The sequence below is a fragment of the Megalobrama amblycephala genome, linkage group LG6 (assembly GCF_018812025.1).
Source record: "Megalobrama amblycephala isolate DHTTF-2021 linkage group LG6, ASM1881202v1, whole genome shotgun sequence".
NCBI lineage: Eukaryota > Metazoa > Chordata > Actinopteri > Cypriniformes > Xenocyprididae > Megalobrama > Megalobrama amblycephala.
Window position 1 is genome coordinate 29,509,726 of NC_063049.1, and position 21,583 is coordinate 29,531,308.

At 35.9% G+C, this 21,583-nt stretch overlaps 2 protein-coding genes across 3 annotated transcripts; one reads left to right on the forward strand and one right to left on the reverse strand.

Annotated features, from left to right (window-relative positions):
* Positions 1 to 620: 620 nt before the first annotated feature.
* Positions 621 to 17,727, reverse strand: morc3a (MORC family CW-type zinc finger 3a). Of its 2 annotated transcripts, XM_048193809.1 has the most exons (20): positions 17,615 to 17,727; positions 15,927 to 15,999; positions 15,403 to 15,535; positions 14,438 to 14,661; positions 14,026 to 14,182; positions 13,678 to 13,825; positions 11,663 to 11,794; positions 11,444 to 11,563; positions 11,192 to 11,289; positions 10,938 to 10,958; positions 10,670 to 10,768; positions 10,447 to 10,575; positions 5,107 to 5,181; positions 4,894 to 4,936; positions 4,732 to 4,800; positions 4,559 to 4,637; positions 4,431 to 4,485; positions 3,125 to 4,322; positions 1,379 to 1,623; positions 621 to 1,254 (listed from the first exon to the last, which is right to left on the reverse strand). In XM_048193809.1, the coding sequence occupies exons 1-20, from the start codon at positions 17,651 to 17,653 to the stop codon at positions 1,116 to 1,118; spliced, it is 3,276 nt and encodes a 1,091-aa protein (XP_048049766.1). In that variant the 5' UTR covers positions 17,654 to 17,727; the 3' UTR covers positions 621 to 1,115. The 2 variants fall into 2 exon arrangements, with proteins under 2 accessions (XP_048049766.1, XP_048049767.1); XM_048193810.1 differs by lacking the exon at positions 10,938 to 10,958.
* Positions 17,728 to 18,127: 400 nt separating this feature from the next.
* On the forward strand, positions 18,128 to 21,482 carry commd6 (COMM domain containing 6). Its single transcript, XM_048193811.1, has 7 exons — positions 18,128 to 18,313; positions 19,935 to 19,993; positions 20,159 to 20,224; positions 20,316 to 20,392; positions 20,562 to 20,730; positions 20,821 to 20,973; positions 21,071 to 21,482. Exons 1-7 carry the CDS (start codon positions 18,289 to 18,291, stop codon positions 21,119 to 21,121), a joined length of 600 nt encoding a protein of 199 aa, XP_048049768.1. The 5' UTR covers positions 18,128 to 18,288; the 3' UTR covers positions 21,122 to 21,482.
* The last annotated feature ends 101 nt before the right edge of the window (positions 21,483 to 21,583 follow it).

The following is a 21,583-nucleotide window of genomic DNA, read 5'->3' on the forward strand; positions in this document are numbered from 1 at the left end:
GTGAGCTGTTTACTTACTTTTTTATTAGCCTTCCCATTGACACCATCATTTTGTTCATTCAGACTGACGTGCAGAACGCACACATAAACAAGAGGCGGGATTATCCTAGCACGATGGAGGCATTGCCTCCTCTCACGCGATTTTCCCCCATTTATTCTCTATTACCCCCCACAAAACCCACCGCATGCTTTAGGGGCTCTGTTCATTCTCTGAGCTCAAGGGAGGCACGAGAGACACGGATTCTCAACTGTAACTTCACTTGTACACGTTTTATTGTCACATTTTGTAATATTTGCTTTTTATTTTTGTAATATGGATTATTTTCTCATCCTAATTTTTTTGAGGAGGCAAGGGGAAATGCCCCTGGTATGCATGTATATGTATAGTGTATTTTTATATATATATATATTATAGTGTAGGCTACTAAAACTATATAGTATAAAAACAGCATGTAAAATACTGTTTGATACTGCAACAGTAAAAATAAAAAGCCTTCTGTTGTAATTTTTGTTAACAGTATGTGAAAACCTAAACGTTGGAAAAGAGTTACAAGTAGGCAACAACATTATTTTTTTATAGCAAATAATATCTCAGATGAACAAGAAAGACAGAAAGAACTCTTTTTAATTAAACAAATACAAAATTTATTTTATATTGAACCTTTTTTCCCCAAAACAACACTATTTACAATTTTATACACAGAATTGCTTGTACACAATTTGAGTAGCAATTACTATAGCTTGTGTGCACAATTGTGTACTGTCTATCAGAAATACACACAACCTCATATAAAAGTTACAGAAAAATTAACTTAAAATGCCATAACATTTGTAAGCTTCGTAAGCTTAAGTCTTTGTGGCAAAACGGCCAAACGTTAATTCTAGAAAACTTATTTCTATTCCAATAACCGAAAGAACACAAGGATTTAAAAAGGAATGTAAAAATTGCACAAAGAACTGCAAGTGTTAATTAGTAAGAATTTGTAAATAAATAAAACATTTTAAAATTAAGTTTAATATTTTCAGAGTGCAATAGAATTTGAACCTCGATGAACAAAACATTAACTTAGGCTGAACACTTTGGCAACTGGTTAAAGGTGCTAAGTAAAAGTGGTCTCAAGGGGGGGAAATCTCCTGTATGACCTGATTTAAAATCTCATCTATGACCTCACAGTCATAATTCACTTGGTCAAGGTCCAGTGCAGGAACAAAAGTGACCAATAAACGGGCGACACTGCACCTCAGCTCCCTCAACCTAAGGACAGAACAAAGAGAGCAGATATATATATTTGTGCATTAAAACGTGACTCCTGATGAGCATGTACAGAAATGCAACCTTAACACTGAAAATCTTTAAAATAAGTCAACAAGGCTTTTACTTGGCTGGTGCCACTGAGTTCTCTCCCTCCACTGGTCTTTCATTGCTCTCTCCATCCTTTTTGATCCCATTCACAAGGTTTGCAGCTGTGCTTGCGCTACATGTTTGATCTGAACTGGCGTTACTGTCCCTCAGAGTCTCTTTCGCTACTTTTGCATTATTCCACTCCTCTTTGTATTTCCTCAGCTCTTCTACTTCCTTCTGCAACTGCTCGCAGTGAGTTTTCTCCTGTTCCAAGCTGTTCAGCTTTTAGTCCACAATTGAGTTTGTGGGTTTTGAAGAATGAAAGAAGGGAAAAAAGAAAAACAGTTTAAGCCTGACTGATCAAATAATGGTAGTGGTATGGTCAACCAGCTTCACCAGTATAAATAAATTGCCTTCACAGGCAAGTTTTACCATTTAAAAGGTTAATTCACACACTGACTGTAAGACTTTCGCTCATCTTCGAAACAAATGTATTTTTAATGAAACCTGAGATATGTGTCCCCTCCATCGAAAGTCCATGCAACCAAAACGTTCATGCTTCAGAAAGTTCATAAAGATACTGTAAAGTCGAGCAGTTTATTGTAAGTCTTCTGATGAGGCATGACTGTTTTATATGATGAACAGATTTAATTTAGGCTTTTATTCACATTTAAACACTGATCAACACACATATATACAGCAAATCAAATATGGTAGACAGAAGCTCATATGTGGTTGCTTAATGTGTGAGAACCACTAAGGTTTGTTCTTGTGTGTCATGCAAGTATATGGTTGGGCTTCTGTTGAGCATATTTAATTAACTTTGACTAGTGTTGAAGGTTTTGGTGGAAATCACTTTCAATGGAAGAACAGAAATCTCTCAGATTTCATTAAAAATACCTTCATTTGTGTTTTAAAGATGAACAAAAATCATACAGGTTTGGAACGACATGAGGGTGAGTAAATACGACAAGTTTAATTTATGGGTGAACAGCATTAAAGGGTTAGTTCACCCAAAAATGAAATCCTCCATGATCCTCCATCGAAAGCAATGAAATGACCACAATCAATGCCCATTCAAAGTAGTAAAAACATGGTTAAAATAGTCAATGTGACTGCAGTGGTTCAACCTTAACGTTATGAAGCGACGAGAATACTTTTTGTGCACAAAAACAAAACAAAAATAACGACTTTATTCAACAAATTCGTCTCTCCCCATCTACGCTCTTTCCGTTGCAGCTTCCAGGTTCTACATTTGAAAGGCAGCTCAGTATTGGCCAACACCTGTTCATGCATGTGATGTTGACGCAGGAGCCAGCCGATAATGAGCCGGCGTTTGGACGTAAACACGGAAACACAGCTCTGTGCCAACTGCGTAACAGACTGACAGGGAAGAGGAAAATTTTTTGAATAAAGTCGTTATTTTTGTTTTGTTTTTGCGCACAAAATGTATTCTCGTTGCTTCATAACATTAAGATTGAACCACTGCAGTCATGTTGACTATTTTTTAACAACTACTTTTCTGGATATTGAATGTGATAATTTCATTGCTTTCAATTAAGGATAAAAAACCTCTTGGATTTCATCAAAATATCTTAATTTATGTTCTGAATATGAACAAAGGTCTTACGGGTGTGGAACGACATGAGGGTGAGTAATTAATGACAGGAATTTCATTTTTGGGTGAACTAACCAGTCTGGAAATTCATGCAAGTCTTTTCAGCAGGGACCCATTTCTTTTTACTTACGAGCATTTTGAGAGTCAAAGATATCAGGTGCTCACCTTACTTCTCAGTTCATTGCATTCTGTGTTGCGCTTGTCCAGCTCCCTTAGAAGAAAGTCCACTTGAAGAGCCATTTCATCATCTACATTTTCAAAAACATTTGCTGTTGATGACTGTCCCTCGCCCTCAGCTTTCAGCTGGGCACGACGCACCTCATCCTGTACCTCTTTCTCAGCTTTGATTTGCAACAACATCTCCTCTTTCTTTTTTAGCTCCTCATTTTCCTGTTTAAGCTCTTCGTTTTGCTGGGTGGCCTGTAAGTAGAGAGTCTTATAGTGCTGTTCCTCTGATGGATCTGTCTGGATGCTCTGATGGCTGCAGTCCTTATTTACAGTGAGTTTCAGGAGTTTGATCTCTTTCTCCCGAACCTGCTCTCTGAATTCATCTCTTTCCCGGGCTGTGGCCTCCAGGAGATTTAGCAGGTTATCCTGTTGCTTCTGTGCTTCAAGGGTTGGCATGAGGTCTATTTCTATGTCAGAGAAAAGTGAGGTCTTAGAAGTTGTTGATGTCATAGCTTCCTGGTTTTCTACATCTGACTTTGGATGTTGTTCAAAACTGATTCTATTCTCCTTAATTGTGCCCCCCAGTTCTGCAGGATTTGGTCTGGAAACTTCTGCACTACTACATCTCTCAATCTCCACGGGGCCTTTGGTTATTTCTGTAGTGTTACTCATCTTGCATTCCACATCAGCACTATGTTCCTTCCTTCTAGCATCATTCTCAATCTCCTCCTTCTTGATCTGCTGGTCTTCCTCCTCCTTTACAATCAAACGTTCTGTTTGGGTTGTTATGCTGGTTTGGCCATTTGAAGTTGATGGCTCCACTGTTGCATTTCTACTATCTTCATTTTCTATTTGATCGTGATTACTGCACTCCATATATAATCCTAGTGCATCTTCGCTGGTACTTTCTTCTGTCTTTACCTTAGAGAGGTCAAAGGTCGAAGGTTTGGGTCTTGGCGTGCTGTTGGTCTCAACAATAACAACATCATCATCACCACCACCAATGCTTGTTGCATCTGCATCGTTTTCATCAACTTTATTGTCATTATTGTCTGCGATCCCCAAAGGTGAGGATATGAAATCAGATGTAGCTGTAGACGTTGATGGACTATCTGATGTGTTGCTACAGTAAGCATGAAATGTTCTAGCTGTTTTTGCAGCTTGGCTCTGGGTCAGTTCTAGATTTCTCTTCATCCTTTAGGAGACAGGTTTGAAATCAAATTGTGTGGAAAAAGAGAATTAAGAGAAAATTAACATAAATACAACAATAAAAAAGGAGAAAGGGAGAAAGAGAATGATGTACCTTTTAGGAGTGGAGAGGGAAATGACATTTGAAATCACTGGCATGTTGTTCGAAGCTATAGAAATAATGTTATTAATATAAATAATTAAAATTTTGTATAAAAAAAAATGCACAAAACTGGGCCTCACCAGATTGTGAGAGGGGTACTGAATTGGAAGGGCTCTGCGCTGCCAAAGAGACAGTAGGTGATCCAGGTGAGGAAGGGGCCTGTGGAAACAAAAAGAGAGCGCAAGACTTAAATATGTTCTGATAATTGATAATTGCTTAACTATAAAACTAAAAACAAACAAAAAAAACTTACATTTTGCTGGAGTTGACACACAAAGTCATGTTTCCTTTTCAGACCCTCATTTCTATACCTGGCTTCCATCTAATCCAGAGAAATTACCACTTAAATTACAAAAAAGAAGAAAAGAAATACAAAGAGTACAAAACAAACTCACCAGCCACTGGTTGAAATTACCTGCATTCTTTTCTGTTCCTGCTGTTTTTTGAGGTTTCTTTCACTGTGTCAACATAACAAAAAACATAACTGTCTGACTAAATCACCTCTGGACACCTGGTATATCAGATTCATTTATTTTAAATAAATCACTGGCTTAACTATATCTTGCATAAATCAATATTTATTCATATTTAAATAAAATAAATAGTCATAACAAATCATTTCACTCACTGCAGTTTGTATTCTTTCAGGCAGTTTGAATTTTCATCCTCAGAATCTTCAGCTTCTTCTGGTTCTTCACATCGCCTGAATAAAGAAAGAACAACGTTATAAGCTTAAACATGTTTAGAGATTTGCGAACAAACTCAGAAGCAATTACATTTGTTGATAAATATCACTGATATCTAATATACTCTACAAGTTTCTACAAATGATACATTGCTATAATGCACTGAAATTCTTTTTTATGTTTTCACACATTATATCTGTTCAGGGATGCAAAAAAAGGACAAGTCATAAGTTGGTCTGGTGGAAGCTAGATATTTCGCTTCATAATATTAAGGTTGAACCACTATAGTCACATGGACTATTTTAACGATGTCATTAAAGGGTTAGTTCACCCAAAAATGCGCTAAAAAAACAAAAGGAAGCATCGGAGCACAATGAATCAGTGTATCGAATCTGCTGTTCGGAGCGCCAAAGTCACGTGATTTCAGCCGTTGGCAGTTTGATTCATTGTGCTCCGAAGCTTCATGAAGCAGTGTTTTGAAATCGGCCATCACTTTGTAAGTCGTTATTTTGTTTTTTTGGGCGCACCAAAAATATTCTCATCGCTTTATAATATTAATATTGAACCACTGTACTCACATGAACTGATTTAAATATGTTTTTAGTACCTTTATGGATCTTGAGAGAGGAAATGTCATTGCTCCCTATGGAGGCCTCACGGAGCCATCGGATTTCAACTAAAATATCTTAATTTATGTTCCGAAGATTAACGAAGGTCTTATGGGTGTGGAACGACATGAGGGTAAGTAATAAATGACAGAATTTTCATTTTTGGGTGAACTAACCCTTTAATACCTTTCTGGACCTCAAAAGGTGCAATGACGTTGCTGCCTATGTGTGGTTTAGAAACCCTCGGATTTCAACAAAAATATCTAAATTTGCGTTCCAAAGATGAACGGTCTTATGGGTTTCACAGAAATTCCATTTTTGTGTGAACTAACCCCTTAACGTTAAGATTAGGCATATGATGGTATCAAATTTTCATGTTGCGATAATTGCTGAAGCTTTTATCATGGTACATGGTATTATCACAGTATTGAAATAAGTTGCAATCTTGTCATACTATAACAGGTTTAAAAATTCTTTTTCTTATAACAAAAAGAACTCTGAACATTTAAACACACAAAAATAATTCTAAAGTAAAATGTTTCAGATACACAGTAAGAGATTAATGTGCAAAAGAATTATAAAGAACAACAGGTAACACTTTACAATAAGGTGTCATTATTTAACGTTAGTTAATGCATTAACTAAGATTAAGAATGAGCAATAGCTACATTTGTAACAGAAGGTATTATTTTCGTTAATGTTAGTTAATAAATACAATTGATCATTGTTAGTTTTATCTTAGGTCCATTAAATAATAGTAACAACTTTTGAGTTTAGTAATGTTATTAAACTTTAACTAAGAAATTAACATTAATAATTGCTTTATAAGTATTTTTCATTGTCAGTTTGGTAATAATGAATTAACATGTTAACTAATGAACCCTTATGCCACTAAGAGTTACTAAACAATATCAGAACATTTTCAATCATTATAGGGCATGTTGCAGTCCAGACTAAAATATAAAAATGTTTAAGTTTGAAAGTAAATCAGGGTTTCTGCAGGTTTCATCAAATCTAATTTAATGCTTTTTAATGCCAATTTTTTTATGTCGCTAAATGTCGATAGATGACGTCATAAGGCAATTAGAATATTCATCATGTCATTGTTGCATTCGCATTCTGCCAAGTGTCAGACCTTTGTTTTGTTTGCTTCTCTGTTGCTACCCTTTTTGCTCACATAATATATTTTAATACAGCCAAATTCCAAATAAAATAGTTTCATCTATATATTTTTCTGGTTTTGTTGTCAGACAACATGAAATGATGACTGAAACGTGGCCCATTAAGACTTCATACAGGGCTCGACATGTCATTCACTTGTATGAGTAAAACAGTTGTCCAAAAAAAAGAGTTTTTTTTTTTTTGTGGTGTAAATGTAAATTTAAAATTTCTGAAGCAATATCCTTTCAGAATATTGAATATTGCAGCTTTGACGTATTTAAATCTGCATGTTTGTGATAGATTTGTGACCGCACCCTGTTTGATTCAAGTAAAATGTATGATTCATCTTTCATTTTAAATTCTTAAATTTGATCAATAGATTTAATTGGAATAAGACACTAAGGGCTGTTACCAATCAAATTAAATCATTTACAAATTTACAAAATTACAGCTGTATTAAATATGTTATGGGATTGTAAGAAATGTTGGGGGGAAAATGATTCTTTTAAAAATTTAATTAAACCACCAGTAGGTGGCGTTAAGTAACCATCTTAATAAGTGAGTCATTCATTCAAACGATTCATTCCAATGGCTGATTCATTCAAGAATGAGGCATTTGTTTATGAATGGGTCATGGGTCATTGAATCTTTGACTCAACTGATTCGTTCAAAACGCTGAATCATTTCGTTACTGAATCAGTAACGAAAACAAGGCTGAGCCTGCGTCTCAATGTGCATTCTATCCATCCTAATTAGTATGTGACATTAGTAATATTCAATACTATTTAGGGTGGATAGGTGGATAGTATGCACATTGGGATCCAGGGTGAGTGTTGCTACTCTATGGTTCTGCTGTGATTTTTGTTTGAAACTATTTGCTAAAATAGAACAAAAACAGTCAATGTTCCTTCTAAAATGTAAGTGACTTAATATGAACTATTTGTTAACTGAACTGTTGTATGAAATCAGTGTCATGTTTTTAATCGTGATGGTAGCCTGTTTAGGAAAACAGCATTCTTGGTCGTTTGATTTTGCTTAACTGTATCAAGTTATAAAATTTTTTTGAATTTTTACCGCAGTATGTTTAACTGAGTTTCTTTTTACGTGTGCTCCCATTTCTCCTCAAGATGCTGCACGAGCCTCAACAGCGCAACCTTGTTATCTTGTTATCGTCAGTACATTATACAGCCTGTTATCATCCACTATCGATCGCCACTTACACTAAATGTGATAAAATTAGTCATTCTCGTGTTTTTTTTTTTTTGAATTGATGTTTTAATCAGGTCCTTGTCCAGCTGGGCAAGTAAAATTCTCTTTCACTTGCCCCTTCAAAAAATCCACTTAACCCAGACTATTTGACAAGCATTACTTTCGAGCCCTGAGGCCGTGACATGTTAAACCAGCGCTAAAATCCTGATATATAATCGAGACGTTGTCTGACAAAATTACAATACACATAAGATAAAGACATTTGCTGTGATTTTGGTTATATGTACACATAAAATGATCACTCAGGTTAGAAGCAATAGTATCCATTTTATTTATTTTCTGACAGAGCGTACATCCTCAACTGAATGCGCTGCTCCTCTCAGCCACTCACTGAACAACAGACTAGGGCTGCACGATTAATCGCATGCTATTCTCACGCGCATTTCGTCAGTAAAGCCGGTTCCCTGATTACCGCTAAATCGCCATCACCTGTTTTTAAACGGAGCGCCTTTTAATAGACGGAGCCGTAGTTCACGGACAAGCCACGCAATATCGCGTTCATTATCGCAGGCGATTCATCTGCGATATGAACGCGATATTGCGTGGCTTTTCAGTGACCTACGGCTCTGTCTATTAAATGCCGCTTCATTTGAAAGCAGGTGATGGCGATTTAGCGGTAATCAGGGAACCGGCTTTACTGACGAAATGCGCGGGAGAATAGCATGCGATTAATCGTGCAGCCCTACAACAGACGCAGAGAGAGAGGTGAAAGCAAGCAAGATCTCACGCTTGTGCGGCAGTACCGGTGGGTCTCGGAAGCTAGATTAGGTTAACAAGTATATTCGTCACAATGGCTTTCTTGCAAAAAAAATGGCTTTCTCACAAAAGGGGTCTAAAAATCACTAAGTTGGCAACACTGATGCAGCATTCCACAGGTCCCAGCCCGCCGCTGTCCAGCGTTACAGCAATTTTGCACCGGCCGGAGGCAATTACCAAACTGGTTCCGTGTGTGTATCACACCAATGTACATATTTTGCGACAGCAAATCAAAGTTATTAATTATGAAGGCTATATTCAATATAAACTGTAATATTATTTTTCTTCAAAACTATCTAATTTAATGCCTGTAGGAATAAAATTTAATGCTTTTTAATGCCATTTAAGGCCTTAATTTTTGCAAAATAAATTGAATGACTTTTAATGCTTTTTAATGCCCTGCGGATACCCTGTAAATAGCCAATTATTAGTAAGTATTAGTAAGTATACTAAGTATTTGGTGCTGTGATGAACAACATGGTGAACACAAAAAACTGAATGGCTGTTTGAAGCATTTTAATTACTGTACAGTAGTGCAGCTGCTTTGTTTACGGTGTTTCCGGGGTAACTGCTGCATTTCTGCTGTTCCATCAGCGCCCTCTGTTGTCAGAGAGTGAATGTGCACTTTTATTCAGTGTGTCTCCTTCACTAGTTCCGCCATGTGCTTCTCATGCACATCGGGCTCATTTACATCTGAGTGCGTGTTCTTTTGATGCAGCAGCATTTGTTGTCCATTTTATACGGTTGATGGGTAAAGTATTATTAAAATGTATTATAAAAATGTTTATAATTCATAATAATAATTATTCACAGTATTTTTAAATTCCCACAATAACAATATCATGCATATTCATTATCGTGATATATCGTATTACTGAATATTGGCACGTCTAGTCAGGATCACAAAGAAGGCAGTGCAAAGACTGTGTTTTTCTAAAACTTGGCACTGCAAAACATCTTGTAATCCTCAGAGGAATCTCTATAATTTTGTTGACTGAGTAAACCGGTGTTTTGCGTCTGTCTTGTAATTACTACTACATGACATGTGCAAATCATTGGGCGGGGCTAAAGAGGCAATGATGGAGAAGTATGAACTGATCTTCTTCTGCAGAGGTGGTCTTTCTTCACACTATGACGTGATAAATGTGACAAAATCTGAAATGAGTCATTTTGGAAACTTGGTTTAAAAAAAAAGCTGTTTTTGCACAAAGGGGGAAGTTTTGAGTTCTGAAACATACAGGATATTACTTATAGTACAATGACCTCTGTCAAAAGATCAAAGAAATTTCGATTTCTAAATTCATGATCCCTTTAAAGGTTTGCAGGGGTAATCCTTTTTGGATAATAATAATGGATAATGCAAATAGAAAGGCATGAAAATATGACAAAGTGTAATATGATTCTTCAAAGACATTTTTGTTTGAGTACTGCTGGAGGTTTTATTAAACATATCAAAAGCTAAATAATGAAAAGTCAGATTAAACAAACCTGAACTGGGGGTCTGGATTCAATCGACAGAACCATTTTTCAGGCAGCTTATTCATGTCGATGCCATCTGGAAGTTTCCTCCACTTCAGACAAGTATCACACTGAACCCAGTTCTGATCAGGACGTTTCCTTTACGTTAAACAAAGTTTATACATGGAAACATGGTGAATAAAGTGGCCAAAAGAAACAAAATGTTTTGTAGTGTGTGTCAGTGTATACTAACGGCATATCCTCCATAAGCACTGTGCTGGTGAATCCCCTCTTATGGCGGATTGCTTTCCAGTACTCTTCCAGTTTCACGCCCAAAATGTTCATTGTTCTCCTGCGTATACAATAAACAGCTTAGACTACTATTTCCTGTTGTAAAAAACAAAATTTGCTCCCAAAAACTTGCAAAATTAGTTATTAACTTAAATGAAAAAGAGCTTATTTAGTTGTAAAACAGTCTAGTATGAGAACATAACAAGGGTTCAGACAATTCTTGAAATTACCTGAATTGTTTGTAACCCTGCCTGCCTCATCAAAAACCAAACGCTGAATAGCAAATGAGCTCATAAAATAAGATATTCATAATTAGTCAAAACATTTTAAATGCAAATACTTGTTATGCAGTGAACATTTGCATATATTTAATGTATTTGACCCTATACAGTATGTAGTAGAAATGAGAGACAGTATAAATACTGAACACAATACAATAATTCTAAACTTACATTACAGTCCACCTGTACATTATCACACTCACCTGTACTCTTCTGTGTAGTCAAAGTCCTGCTTGTTGTGTGTTGGCTTAAGGAAGTTGCACTCAATCACTGCAATGACTCCCACTCCTTTTCCATTTGCCTATTGCAAAATCAATACTGAAAATGCATTTGGATACTCAAAGTAGTAAAAAACAAACAAACTACAAAACATTATTTTGTCACTCTAAAGAAGGTGGTGTTGAGGTGAGAAAAAAAAACATTCAAATTTATACAATTAATATTTAAATATTCACCCTGTTTTGGCATCCAACACGCTCGTAGGCTTTGATGAGCCGGTTTTTATGGTACATCATGACTCCATAATGTTCTTTGCTCTTAGTATTGTATCCAAATATGATGGGGATGCTTTCTTTCTGAGAAGAAAAGACTTAAGGAAAGGTCATTATGTATGTATTCATAGCTAATTTAGTCCTGTATTCTATATAAACAACAGCTTTTGATTGTGTGGATACATTTAGAAAGTTGGGTTTGTATTTATCCTTGACAATGTGTGCCAGACTTTTAGAGATCAGCTGGGTTTTCACTTTCTGTCCACGAATGATAATCTGCATTTTGGGCTTCAAGTATAGGATGCTACAGTACGCCTGAAAAAAGATAACAAGCATGCAGACACATATTACTGTTATGTTCAAACCAGTAGCGGCTCCTCACTGTAAATTTAGGTAGGGCAGATTCAGTCTTAGCGCTAGTTTCTGTAAAACATTTTGTACTATTTACATTCTAATCACTGATCACATGCATACCGACACATTTTGGCAGGTCTAGAGTCCTTGTGTTATTCAGCCTGAGGATGGTGACACACCCATAGAATGCTATCTTAGAATTGCTTAATGTAGTATTTATCTCCTCCAAATGTTGTTATACAATTTGTGGAGGAATTCCACTGAGGAAAAGAAAATCATGACTATTATCAGAAAAAACATAAAATGAACACAACAGAACTATATAACAGCTATTCACATGATTACGTTTAAATTAAAGGATTTATACTTTTGTTAAAGCTGCAGTCCGTAACTTTTTTGGTTAAAATTTATCCAAAATCAAGTACACAATCAGCAATTCATTAATTCATTGTTGTTGTAATAATGTTTTCTAATAAGAGCAGTACTGGTGGATTTCCACTGAAAATTCAAGCATGCAGCCATTCATCTTTGCGTCATTACGTCACATCTGTTTACGTAAAGAAGGATTCCCAGCTAGTAGGCTATATGGCATGTGGAGGATGCTGCAGGCGGTGGATCATTTATAGCCTTTTCTCACAGCAGCTGCAATAATTAAACTTATTTTGATGGCGGATTGTAATCCAGAAAGGTCTAAATGACAATGAACATGGAGATTCACCTGTAGTCAAAAGCAAAAGACTTCAGACTGTGGAGTGGCTACAGAAATTGAAATCTACAGGTAACGCTAATACACACTAAATACACATAGTCACGCAATGCTGATGTTGTTAACATTAACAATTTGTATAAGTATATATAAGTATAACAATAATAAAAATTTGCATGGTTTGATGTGATCTGAGCTAAGCGATTGTTAGATTTAATCACCATTAGCAGAGCGATTTATTGTAATGCTTTTTTTCTCAGGTGGTCAGAACAAAAGTGGCAGACATGTTACTTGTTCAGATGACATTTTCCACTGAAAATTCTTATTTTGGTCATACTTCAAGTCTACAATCTGTGATTCCGAAGTACAGTATCCACACCGATGTGCTGACTGACAGCAAACATTAGATTCATCCAAGCTGAGGAGCCGAGCTGATGCACAACCCACATAAAGATGATAATTCTGCAAATAACTGCAATCGCAGGTTTCAAACAGAGATGGCGACAAAGAGGCAAAACTTACAGACTGTAGCTTTAATATGATATGGTCCTCCACACAGGAAGAATAAACATGCTAACTAGTTACTGACCTGATGCAGACTAATAAACACATAGCTGAGGCAGACTGATATTGTCTAAAGTGAGGTTTACATAAAGTAACGTGAAAATGAGCAGGGCAGTCTGAAATCTTCCCCAATGGCTCTAAAATACAGCACGCTGCAGGTCCATTTATCACCACAGATTTACATGGGAAAACTGGAGCGCTGTAGAGCTGAGGAGGACACAGGCACCCGCTGCCCTCTTAGTATCATTATACATGCCTGCCGAAGCCATCCGTTAAATTTTAATATATCCTGGTCACTGTACAACTTAAAATACTCTAGAAAATGCGAAGAGTATTTGTTGTAGAATGCTGAACACGTTTACAATTATTGATTCAGTTTATATACAGGTCTATGTTTTGCATGAATATTTTGGTTGGGCACTGCCCCACCTGCCTTTACAGACGAGCCACAGCTGGTTCAAACTGTAATGTATAATGAAGTGATATCTATCATCATATACACACTGATAACACAGCATGTAGACTGTAATCTGTTAGACCTACTCAACATACAGTAGAAGGGTGAAGTACTCACCCGCAGAGAGAAGTCGCTCTCTGGGCTTGACTGTAACAGGCGACAGGGTTGCTTGTATTTTTCCTTTTCACTCTCATATACTTCAGAAGGAATCTGGATGTCATAGCGGTCTGATTCAAAGTCAAACTCAGATTTGTCAGAGGATGTTCTGTAGCAGAAAAAAACAAAAACATTCTTTGAACCATTTCAACTGTGTTTTCCTGTAGCTCAAGAGTATGGCACTAGCAACACCAAGGTTAAGCTGAATCAGATCTTGAAAAACACTGCTCTAAACTACGTTATTAGCAGATCTTTTCATTATTTCTGATATTTCTTATTTTCTGCCTCACTCTCTCCCAGCATGCTCACTTGCGGAGATTCCAAATGATGATTCGTGTTCCTGTGGACTCTGTGGTATAGTGTGCATTGATGGCACTGAGTTCAGAGAGCAGGTCATCCTCTGTCTGGAACAGTGAAAAGCGCAGGATATCATGGAGACTTGCTGCGTGTTGTGGCTCGGGTCGGAGTGAGAGGAAAGGTCAAGGATAGAGACGTCATATAGATAACAGAAATATATGCTTAAACTCTTACTTAAAAACAACTTTTTCAACAAATAGTGAAACTGATCAAATGCAAATGAACATTAGGCACTGGATTCCTACTATGTTTAATATCATCTCTCTAATACTTTTTTATATCATGCTAAAAATTCTTTTATATCCTTTGTAGTCCATCAATTTAAGCCTCCTCCTGTCTTTGCTTATTTGGAAGGTAAGGATATATGACTGTCCGTTGCGTTTGAATGAGACAATGGGTACAATGACATTCTCTGCATGTATCTCTTGAAGGTACGTCTGGGACAGCAGGCCCACACACATGGACTCTCCGTTCTTGGAAAACACAATGGCATCCTTTCCCAAGCGCATGGAGCCAGACTTAAACCCATTGCCGTAGAGGCCCACAGGAACATGGCCATTTATAGTCTCCTTGTCACTAAAGCCAAAACTTAAGAGGGAGAATAACACAATATATTAAAATGTGTATATTACCATTCAAATGTAGTGATAGTAAGATTTTTTTTTAAAGAAATTAATACTTTTATTCAGCAACAATGCTTTAAATTCATCAAACATGAAACTAAAGATACTTATAATATTACAAAAAAAAAAAAATTAAAATAAATACTGTTCCTTTGAACTTTCTATTCATTAAAGAATCATTCCACAAAATGTTTCTTGAGCACCAAATCAGCATATTTGAATGATTTCTGAAGGATCATGTGACACTGCAGACTAGCATCACAGGAATAAATTACTTTTTAAAATATAATAAAACAGAAAAAAGTTTATTTTTACAATATTATTAATAATATTTTACAATATTATTGTTTTATGGTATTTTTGAACATTAGAGGCTGATTTCAAAATCATTAAAAAAATGTACTGACCTCAAACTGTCAAATAGTTGTGTAAATAATATATATAAAAAAGACATTTATAATGTTACAAAAAAAAGTTCAATTTTATAATAAATGGTGTTCTTCAAACGTTCTGTTCATCAAAGAATCCTGATAAAAGACAGTTTTGCAGTTTCCACACTTCATTAACAACCAGTTTCAACTGTGATAATAAGAAAGGTTTCTTGAGTACCAAATCAGCACATTAGAATGATTTATTAAGTGATACTGTTAGGATCATAAAATCCAAATATGTGCTAGTCAACATTTTGGTTTGTGTTCTCACCCACCTGAGCATTTTGTGCATCTTATCGTAATCCATTCCAGCTCCATTATCCATGAAAGTTAGACAGTCATGACCTCTGATTGCTGTCTTATCAATCCAAAACTGTTTGGCATTCACATCTGGGTCGTAAGCATTGTCTAAAGTAGAAAAGATATATTTAAAATATGATCAAATCATTACAGATAATTATCTTAGTGTCTGAGTAGCTCTCTACTGAGGTAACCCTGAAATCTATTCTTGCAAAGTCTTTTAATTCCTTACTTGACCCAGGCAGGAGTTAAACACAGTAAACGACTTAATTGCTAGCTGTTAATGAGCAATACATGGGATGCAATAAAACAAATTACTCACATAATTTATTACGTACAGTACTAAATAGTGTCATGCACTCGTAATAGAGGCAGGAATATGTTTTAATTGTGAAACTAGGTTACAACTTCATAGTAATCTAACACTTGAGGGCACACACCCATTCTAACTGCAAAATACATATTCACACAATGAATGCTATCAGAAGTGTCCGCTCACCTATCAGCTCTGCAATGGCACTGAAGGGCCAGGTGTGGCTGGTAGAGTTGGTGTGAAGGAACTTTGGATTAAGCTATAAAAGGTTCAAGTAAACAGGTGACACAGGAAACTTTATAAGTAACACACTATAATACACAATTTATAAACGTATGGATTTCTTTATAAAGCTGGATTCTAGGAATGTGGATCAAGTCACAGGAGCTGTATAACAGAAACATATTTTAATACTTATTACTACATACTCTTAAAGTACTTCTTACTTTAATACTACACATAAGATTTGAAAAAAAGGTCTATTTCCTAAGTAAAATTACCATGTTTACTGAACAGAAAGGATAGGTTTCTGTGTTAAGATGTTTCTGTAATATACGACTTACAAATACATTTTTCTTCATATTATCTGTTTGCAAGATTGAATGTAATACACTTTGGCTTGAATTAAGTTATTATACATTTTAACATGGTATTTATTTAATCAAGAGCTTTTGGATGAGCCTTGTTCAAAGTTGTTTTAAAAAACATATAAATAGACAGCAGCACTCGGAAGTAAAAATGAATTTATTTTTTCCATAGATGAGATTTTTACTAATGATTTATAAACCTTTTACGAGAGGCCTACCATGAGATCACTGTTATTGTTAAGTGATGATCTATGGTACAAATCAGCATTTCTACTTTTTATTAGGGCCAACAAGCACTGAAGGCATGAAGGCATCTATTGTTTGTATCCGTTCTTCTTCTTCTTCCAATCTTGTGTAAGTTACATTTCATGCCTTTATTGGATAAGATAGTGTAGACGAGACATGAAGCAACAGTGAGGGGGATTGAGAAGAGATTTTACTCCTACAGCAGAGCAGGAAAAGGACCTTGAGCTAACTCGGGTCGCCATTTGTCGGAGCATTGCCCACAAGGTTATTACTCTGGCACCGCTCCTGTGTCTATGGCGCTTGAGGCAAAGTGATAAAATTTGAGACATAAATAAAGTACAGCGAATAGAGAATTTGGAGCCTCTATCACAAACCCTCTAGTGCCACCAACAGCTCAAAATTTCACTCATATTTATGCTAATAACGTTTGCACTGTAAGATGCTAGAGAATGAAATAACAGTTTGTCTGATAGATAATGTACTGGATTATCAAAATACGAAGTTTTAGTGTATCACATTCCACTTTTGCCCAATTGGAGCCGCTGTTACTCGGCCATTTTTAAGGGGGAGCTACATATCACACTGATACACAGTGATTGACTACCAGCGGACGAAGTTTAAAAACAAGCGCCAAACGTCGCGTCTTTTTAAGGTAGAACGAATAAACAGCAGTATTCAGTTTCGATTAGGCATTTTTCATTGACAGAGAAACGAAACTGAAAGTAAAATCCAATTTTGAAGCCTTTCTGATAGGACGACGAACACATACGTCACAGCAAAACAAATGCATGACCATAACACTAAACGATCGCAGTTTTCCACACACTGTGAAAATATTTGTTGTTTATTGATAGAAGCAAACATATAGAGCATTTAAGATGACATATATTCTGTCAACCTGCCAATAACAATGCTAACAGTGCGCGAAATTACGTTTTTACGTATACACTTTTCAATATATGGTCTATTCACATGGTGTCTGCTACCATGCGTTTATTACACACGTCAGGTTGTAATAATAAATGTATTAAACATTCATACCGCACTGAGCGGAATCCCTCGCTCCGTTTGCACTGCCATCCTTGATATGAACAAACCCGCGACGATACAAAACTTCTAGAGGTGTGACTCCCACATCCGGAAGTGCTTAGTGCTGACCGACGGATTTTCAAAATAACTGCTTTATTTTTTTTATTTTGTATTTATTTGATGTATTGTTATTTGACCTCAATATGTTTAATTTATTCATATAAATAAATAATTAGACCTGTTTTGTTGTCATATGACAAGACCGCAAAGAGAAGACCTTTTTAGACTCCCATAAGGTAAGATTTTTTGGTTTTGTTTTTTTCACTAAAAATAAAACATTCAGGGGAAGTCGGGGAAAATTATAAATTGAATATGTTTCATTAAGATGTGTTAAAATGTATCCTACTACTCCCACACCCTAGCACACTAGATGCACTAGACATTAGGTGAATGCACCTTTAGAGAGACTTTCTTTATTACACTAACAGATAAGTAGCCCGCTTCCCAACAGTCGTGCTATTATTTTGAAATAAAATCTCAATGGAAGCCATCACTTCCGGACTGGAACTCTCCTCTTTACAGAAAAATAATTAATCTATGCTTTGACACAACACCGCCAAGACTCGTCTTTTTTAACATATTGCTGAATGTTAAATAGATAATAAATAGCCCGATAGTTGACGAAGATGTTAGGACTGGAGCTGTCAACTGGTAAGTAGCATGTTTTACTATTTTCTTGCAAATTTAAAGAGCAGCAATTTGTGTTTGTTCACGTTCTGTGCTCTAATTAAACTAAACATGGCAAAATTAAAGGATTAATTCACTTTCAAATTAAAATGTCCTCACCCCCATGTCATCCAAGATGTTCATGTCTTTCTTTGTTCAAAAAGAAAGTCGAAAAGAAATTAAGGTTTTTGATGAAAACATTCCAGGATTTTTCTCCATATAGTGGACTTCAATGGAGCCCAAACAGTTGAAGGTCAAAATTACAGTTTACAGCGATCTCAGACGAGAAATAAGGGTCTTAGCTAAAGAAACCATCGCTCATTTTCTAAAAAATAAAATAAAAATAAAATAAAAATAAAAAATAAAAAATTGTATACATTTTAACAATAAATGCTCATCTTGAACTAACTCTCTTCTTCTTCTTCTCTATTTGAATTCCGGCAGTGTAGACATAGCCTGGTAATACCAGACTCTGCTACTTCACTTTGCTTCGTAGACAGAGTCTGGAATGGCATAATAGAGAAGTGTTTTCTCTCTCGCTAGGGGACGCTTGTCTGAAGTTTAAAATCATTGGTTACCCGTAAGCCAATCAGATACGTTTAGTTATGACGTATGTTATCCGCCTGTACAGCCGCATCGAAGCACAGACATCATGCATCGAACTCAAATCTATGATTGAATTTCCACTGTAAACCTGTTGTAAACACATGATGATGTGAGCGAAATACCGGAGTGAACATGGCTGTAAACGACTTTTGCAGATTATGCGAAGTTAATGCATCCCGAAGTTTGCATCCCGTGTCTCAGACAGCTCTGACGCTGTATCAGACTGAGTACAGAAGCGAAATGAAATTGAGCGGAAGTAGGAAGTCTGACGTAGTCAGGCTAGTGTAGACACTGCTAAGTGTATTACTGCCCTCCTCAGGTCAAAGTTTGAACTAAATTGTCATATACAATATGCTAGTGCAAGTATATAACAATTAGTTCAAACTTTAACCTGTGGAGGGCAGTAATACACTTAGCAGTGTCTACACTGCCGGAATTCAAATAGAGAAGAAGAGAGTTAGTTCAAGATGAGCATTTACTGTTAAAATTTATATAATTAAATATAAAATGTATATAATTATTTTTTTTCAGAAAATAAGTGATGGTTTCTCTAGATAAGACCCTTATTTCTCGTCTGGGATCGTGTAGAATGTTTTGAAGCTGCACTAAAACTGTAATTTTGACCTTCAACCGTTTGGGGTCCATTGAAGTACACTATATGGAGAAAAATCCTGGAATGTTTTCATCAAAAACCTTAATTTCTTTTCGACTGAAGAAAGAAAGACATGAACATCTTGGATGACACGGGGGTGAGTAAATTATCAGGAAATTTTAATTTGAAAGTGAACAAATCCTTTAACCTTATATACATGTATGAATATAATACTTTGTATCAATATATATTTTTGATATAACTTATACTGTATAATACTGGGTGCCTTTTATCTTTTACTTTACACAGAACAAAATGCCACAAGTATAAATACACAGCCATTAATTGATATAACCTAGCATTAATAAATTATATCATTCTGATTACATTTTGCATGTTTTATTGCAGGTGTGGATGGTGTGGTTGAAAAAATTGAAAAACTCCCCACAGACTTGTTTGCAGAAACGGTAAGATTTGTCATTACATTGTGTGGTCATGTACAATGGGAAGAAAAACATTACAAGTTTGAGCTTAAAAATTTGCAACAGTTCATATTGACATATTAACATCAAGTTATTTTCTGGATGTGGTATTGAATGTTAATTCAGACTGCTGATCTTTTAATTTTCCAGCTTCAGGCGATCCTGGTTCACCTTCAGGATCAGAACAAGGCAGTAGATTTGATTGAAACCTGTGATGTAAGCTCATGAAAATTACATCCCTATCAATATATTGTAAATTGAACATGCATGTACTTGCTTTTTATGTCTATGTATTTCTCTAACTCAGAAATTTCAAAGAGCTGGGATAAACCTTGATCAGAAAGCTGTTCAAGATATTATAAAACTGCTATCATACTATTTCAGGTACAGTATTATCTTTCAAAGGACAAAACGTCATTGATGTAAATGCCTGTGAATTAAAACGGGCTTATTTCAAACCCTGTGTGTATACACATTTTTGGAACATGTCGATTTTGCTTGTTTGATTGGTGTCTTTTGCGATTAAATTTATGATAAATATTTATTAAAACAGGTTAGCTGCAAAGAGCAATCTCAGTGCAGATGTCTTGGTCAGTAAACTGACTGAATGCAGCAGTAAATGGTCCAAACCAAACCTACAGTTGGTGCACCAGTTTTGGACTGAGCATGGTGCTCTTCTACATGCACATCAGGAGGTCCTGACAATGGCTAGTATTGGACAGGTGTGTCACATGATTCTTGTTTACCATGTCGCTATTGGTCAGCCGCTATTCTCTCTCAGGTTGTTGATATCAAAGCTTCTTCACTCTTAGCTTATAGATATCCAGTGGAAGCTTGGAATGGCAGTGAGCTCAGATACCTGCCGATCCCTCAACTCTTCGTTCATCTCCGTTTTAATGAAAATTGCAGACACATCAGGGGAGGTATCATATAAATCCTTTGAGATGACAGTACAACAGTTCCAGGTATGGAATTATGTATTTTCCTAATTTCGTTTTAAACCATCTGAAGTGTCTGAACTACTGCAATTCATAATTATCTTTCTATTATTTTGTCCCTCAGAACTTCTACAGGCAGTTCAAGGAAATGGCCTCCGTTTTAGAGACTGTTTAATATTTTTCTGCATGTGATTTTTTTGAGGCAGTGATTCTGAACCATTCTGTCTTTGACTAAATAGTATTTAACAGTTTAATCATTTTGTCAGCACTGAATAAAGACATGTCCTACCGTTACAGTAGCTGCCGTTTAAATTCCTGTTTTATCTTAATAAATAATGTATTGTGTTAGATACCCTATGGATTGTCATAAATTTCCATTTGTCATTAATATTGTGCTTCATAATTGTCTTCAGTGCCTTTAGGAGCATTAATTAATCCTCTTTTCCCCTTTCAAATAACAAATAATGCTTATGAGTTGATGTTCAAGGACATTCATTTCTCCTAATATTTTTCAATAAAAGTATTCACTGAACCAATGTTTTGTTTATAGTTTTTTTTTAATGTATTGCACCTGCTTAACATCACAATCACATTGCATCACAATGCTTAACAGTAGGGATGGTGTTGGATTTGGTTT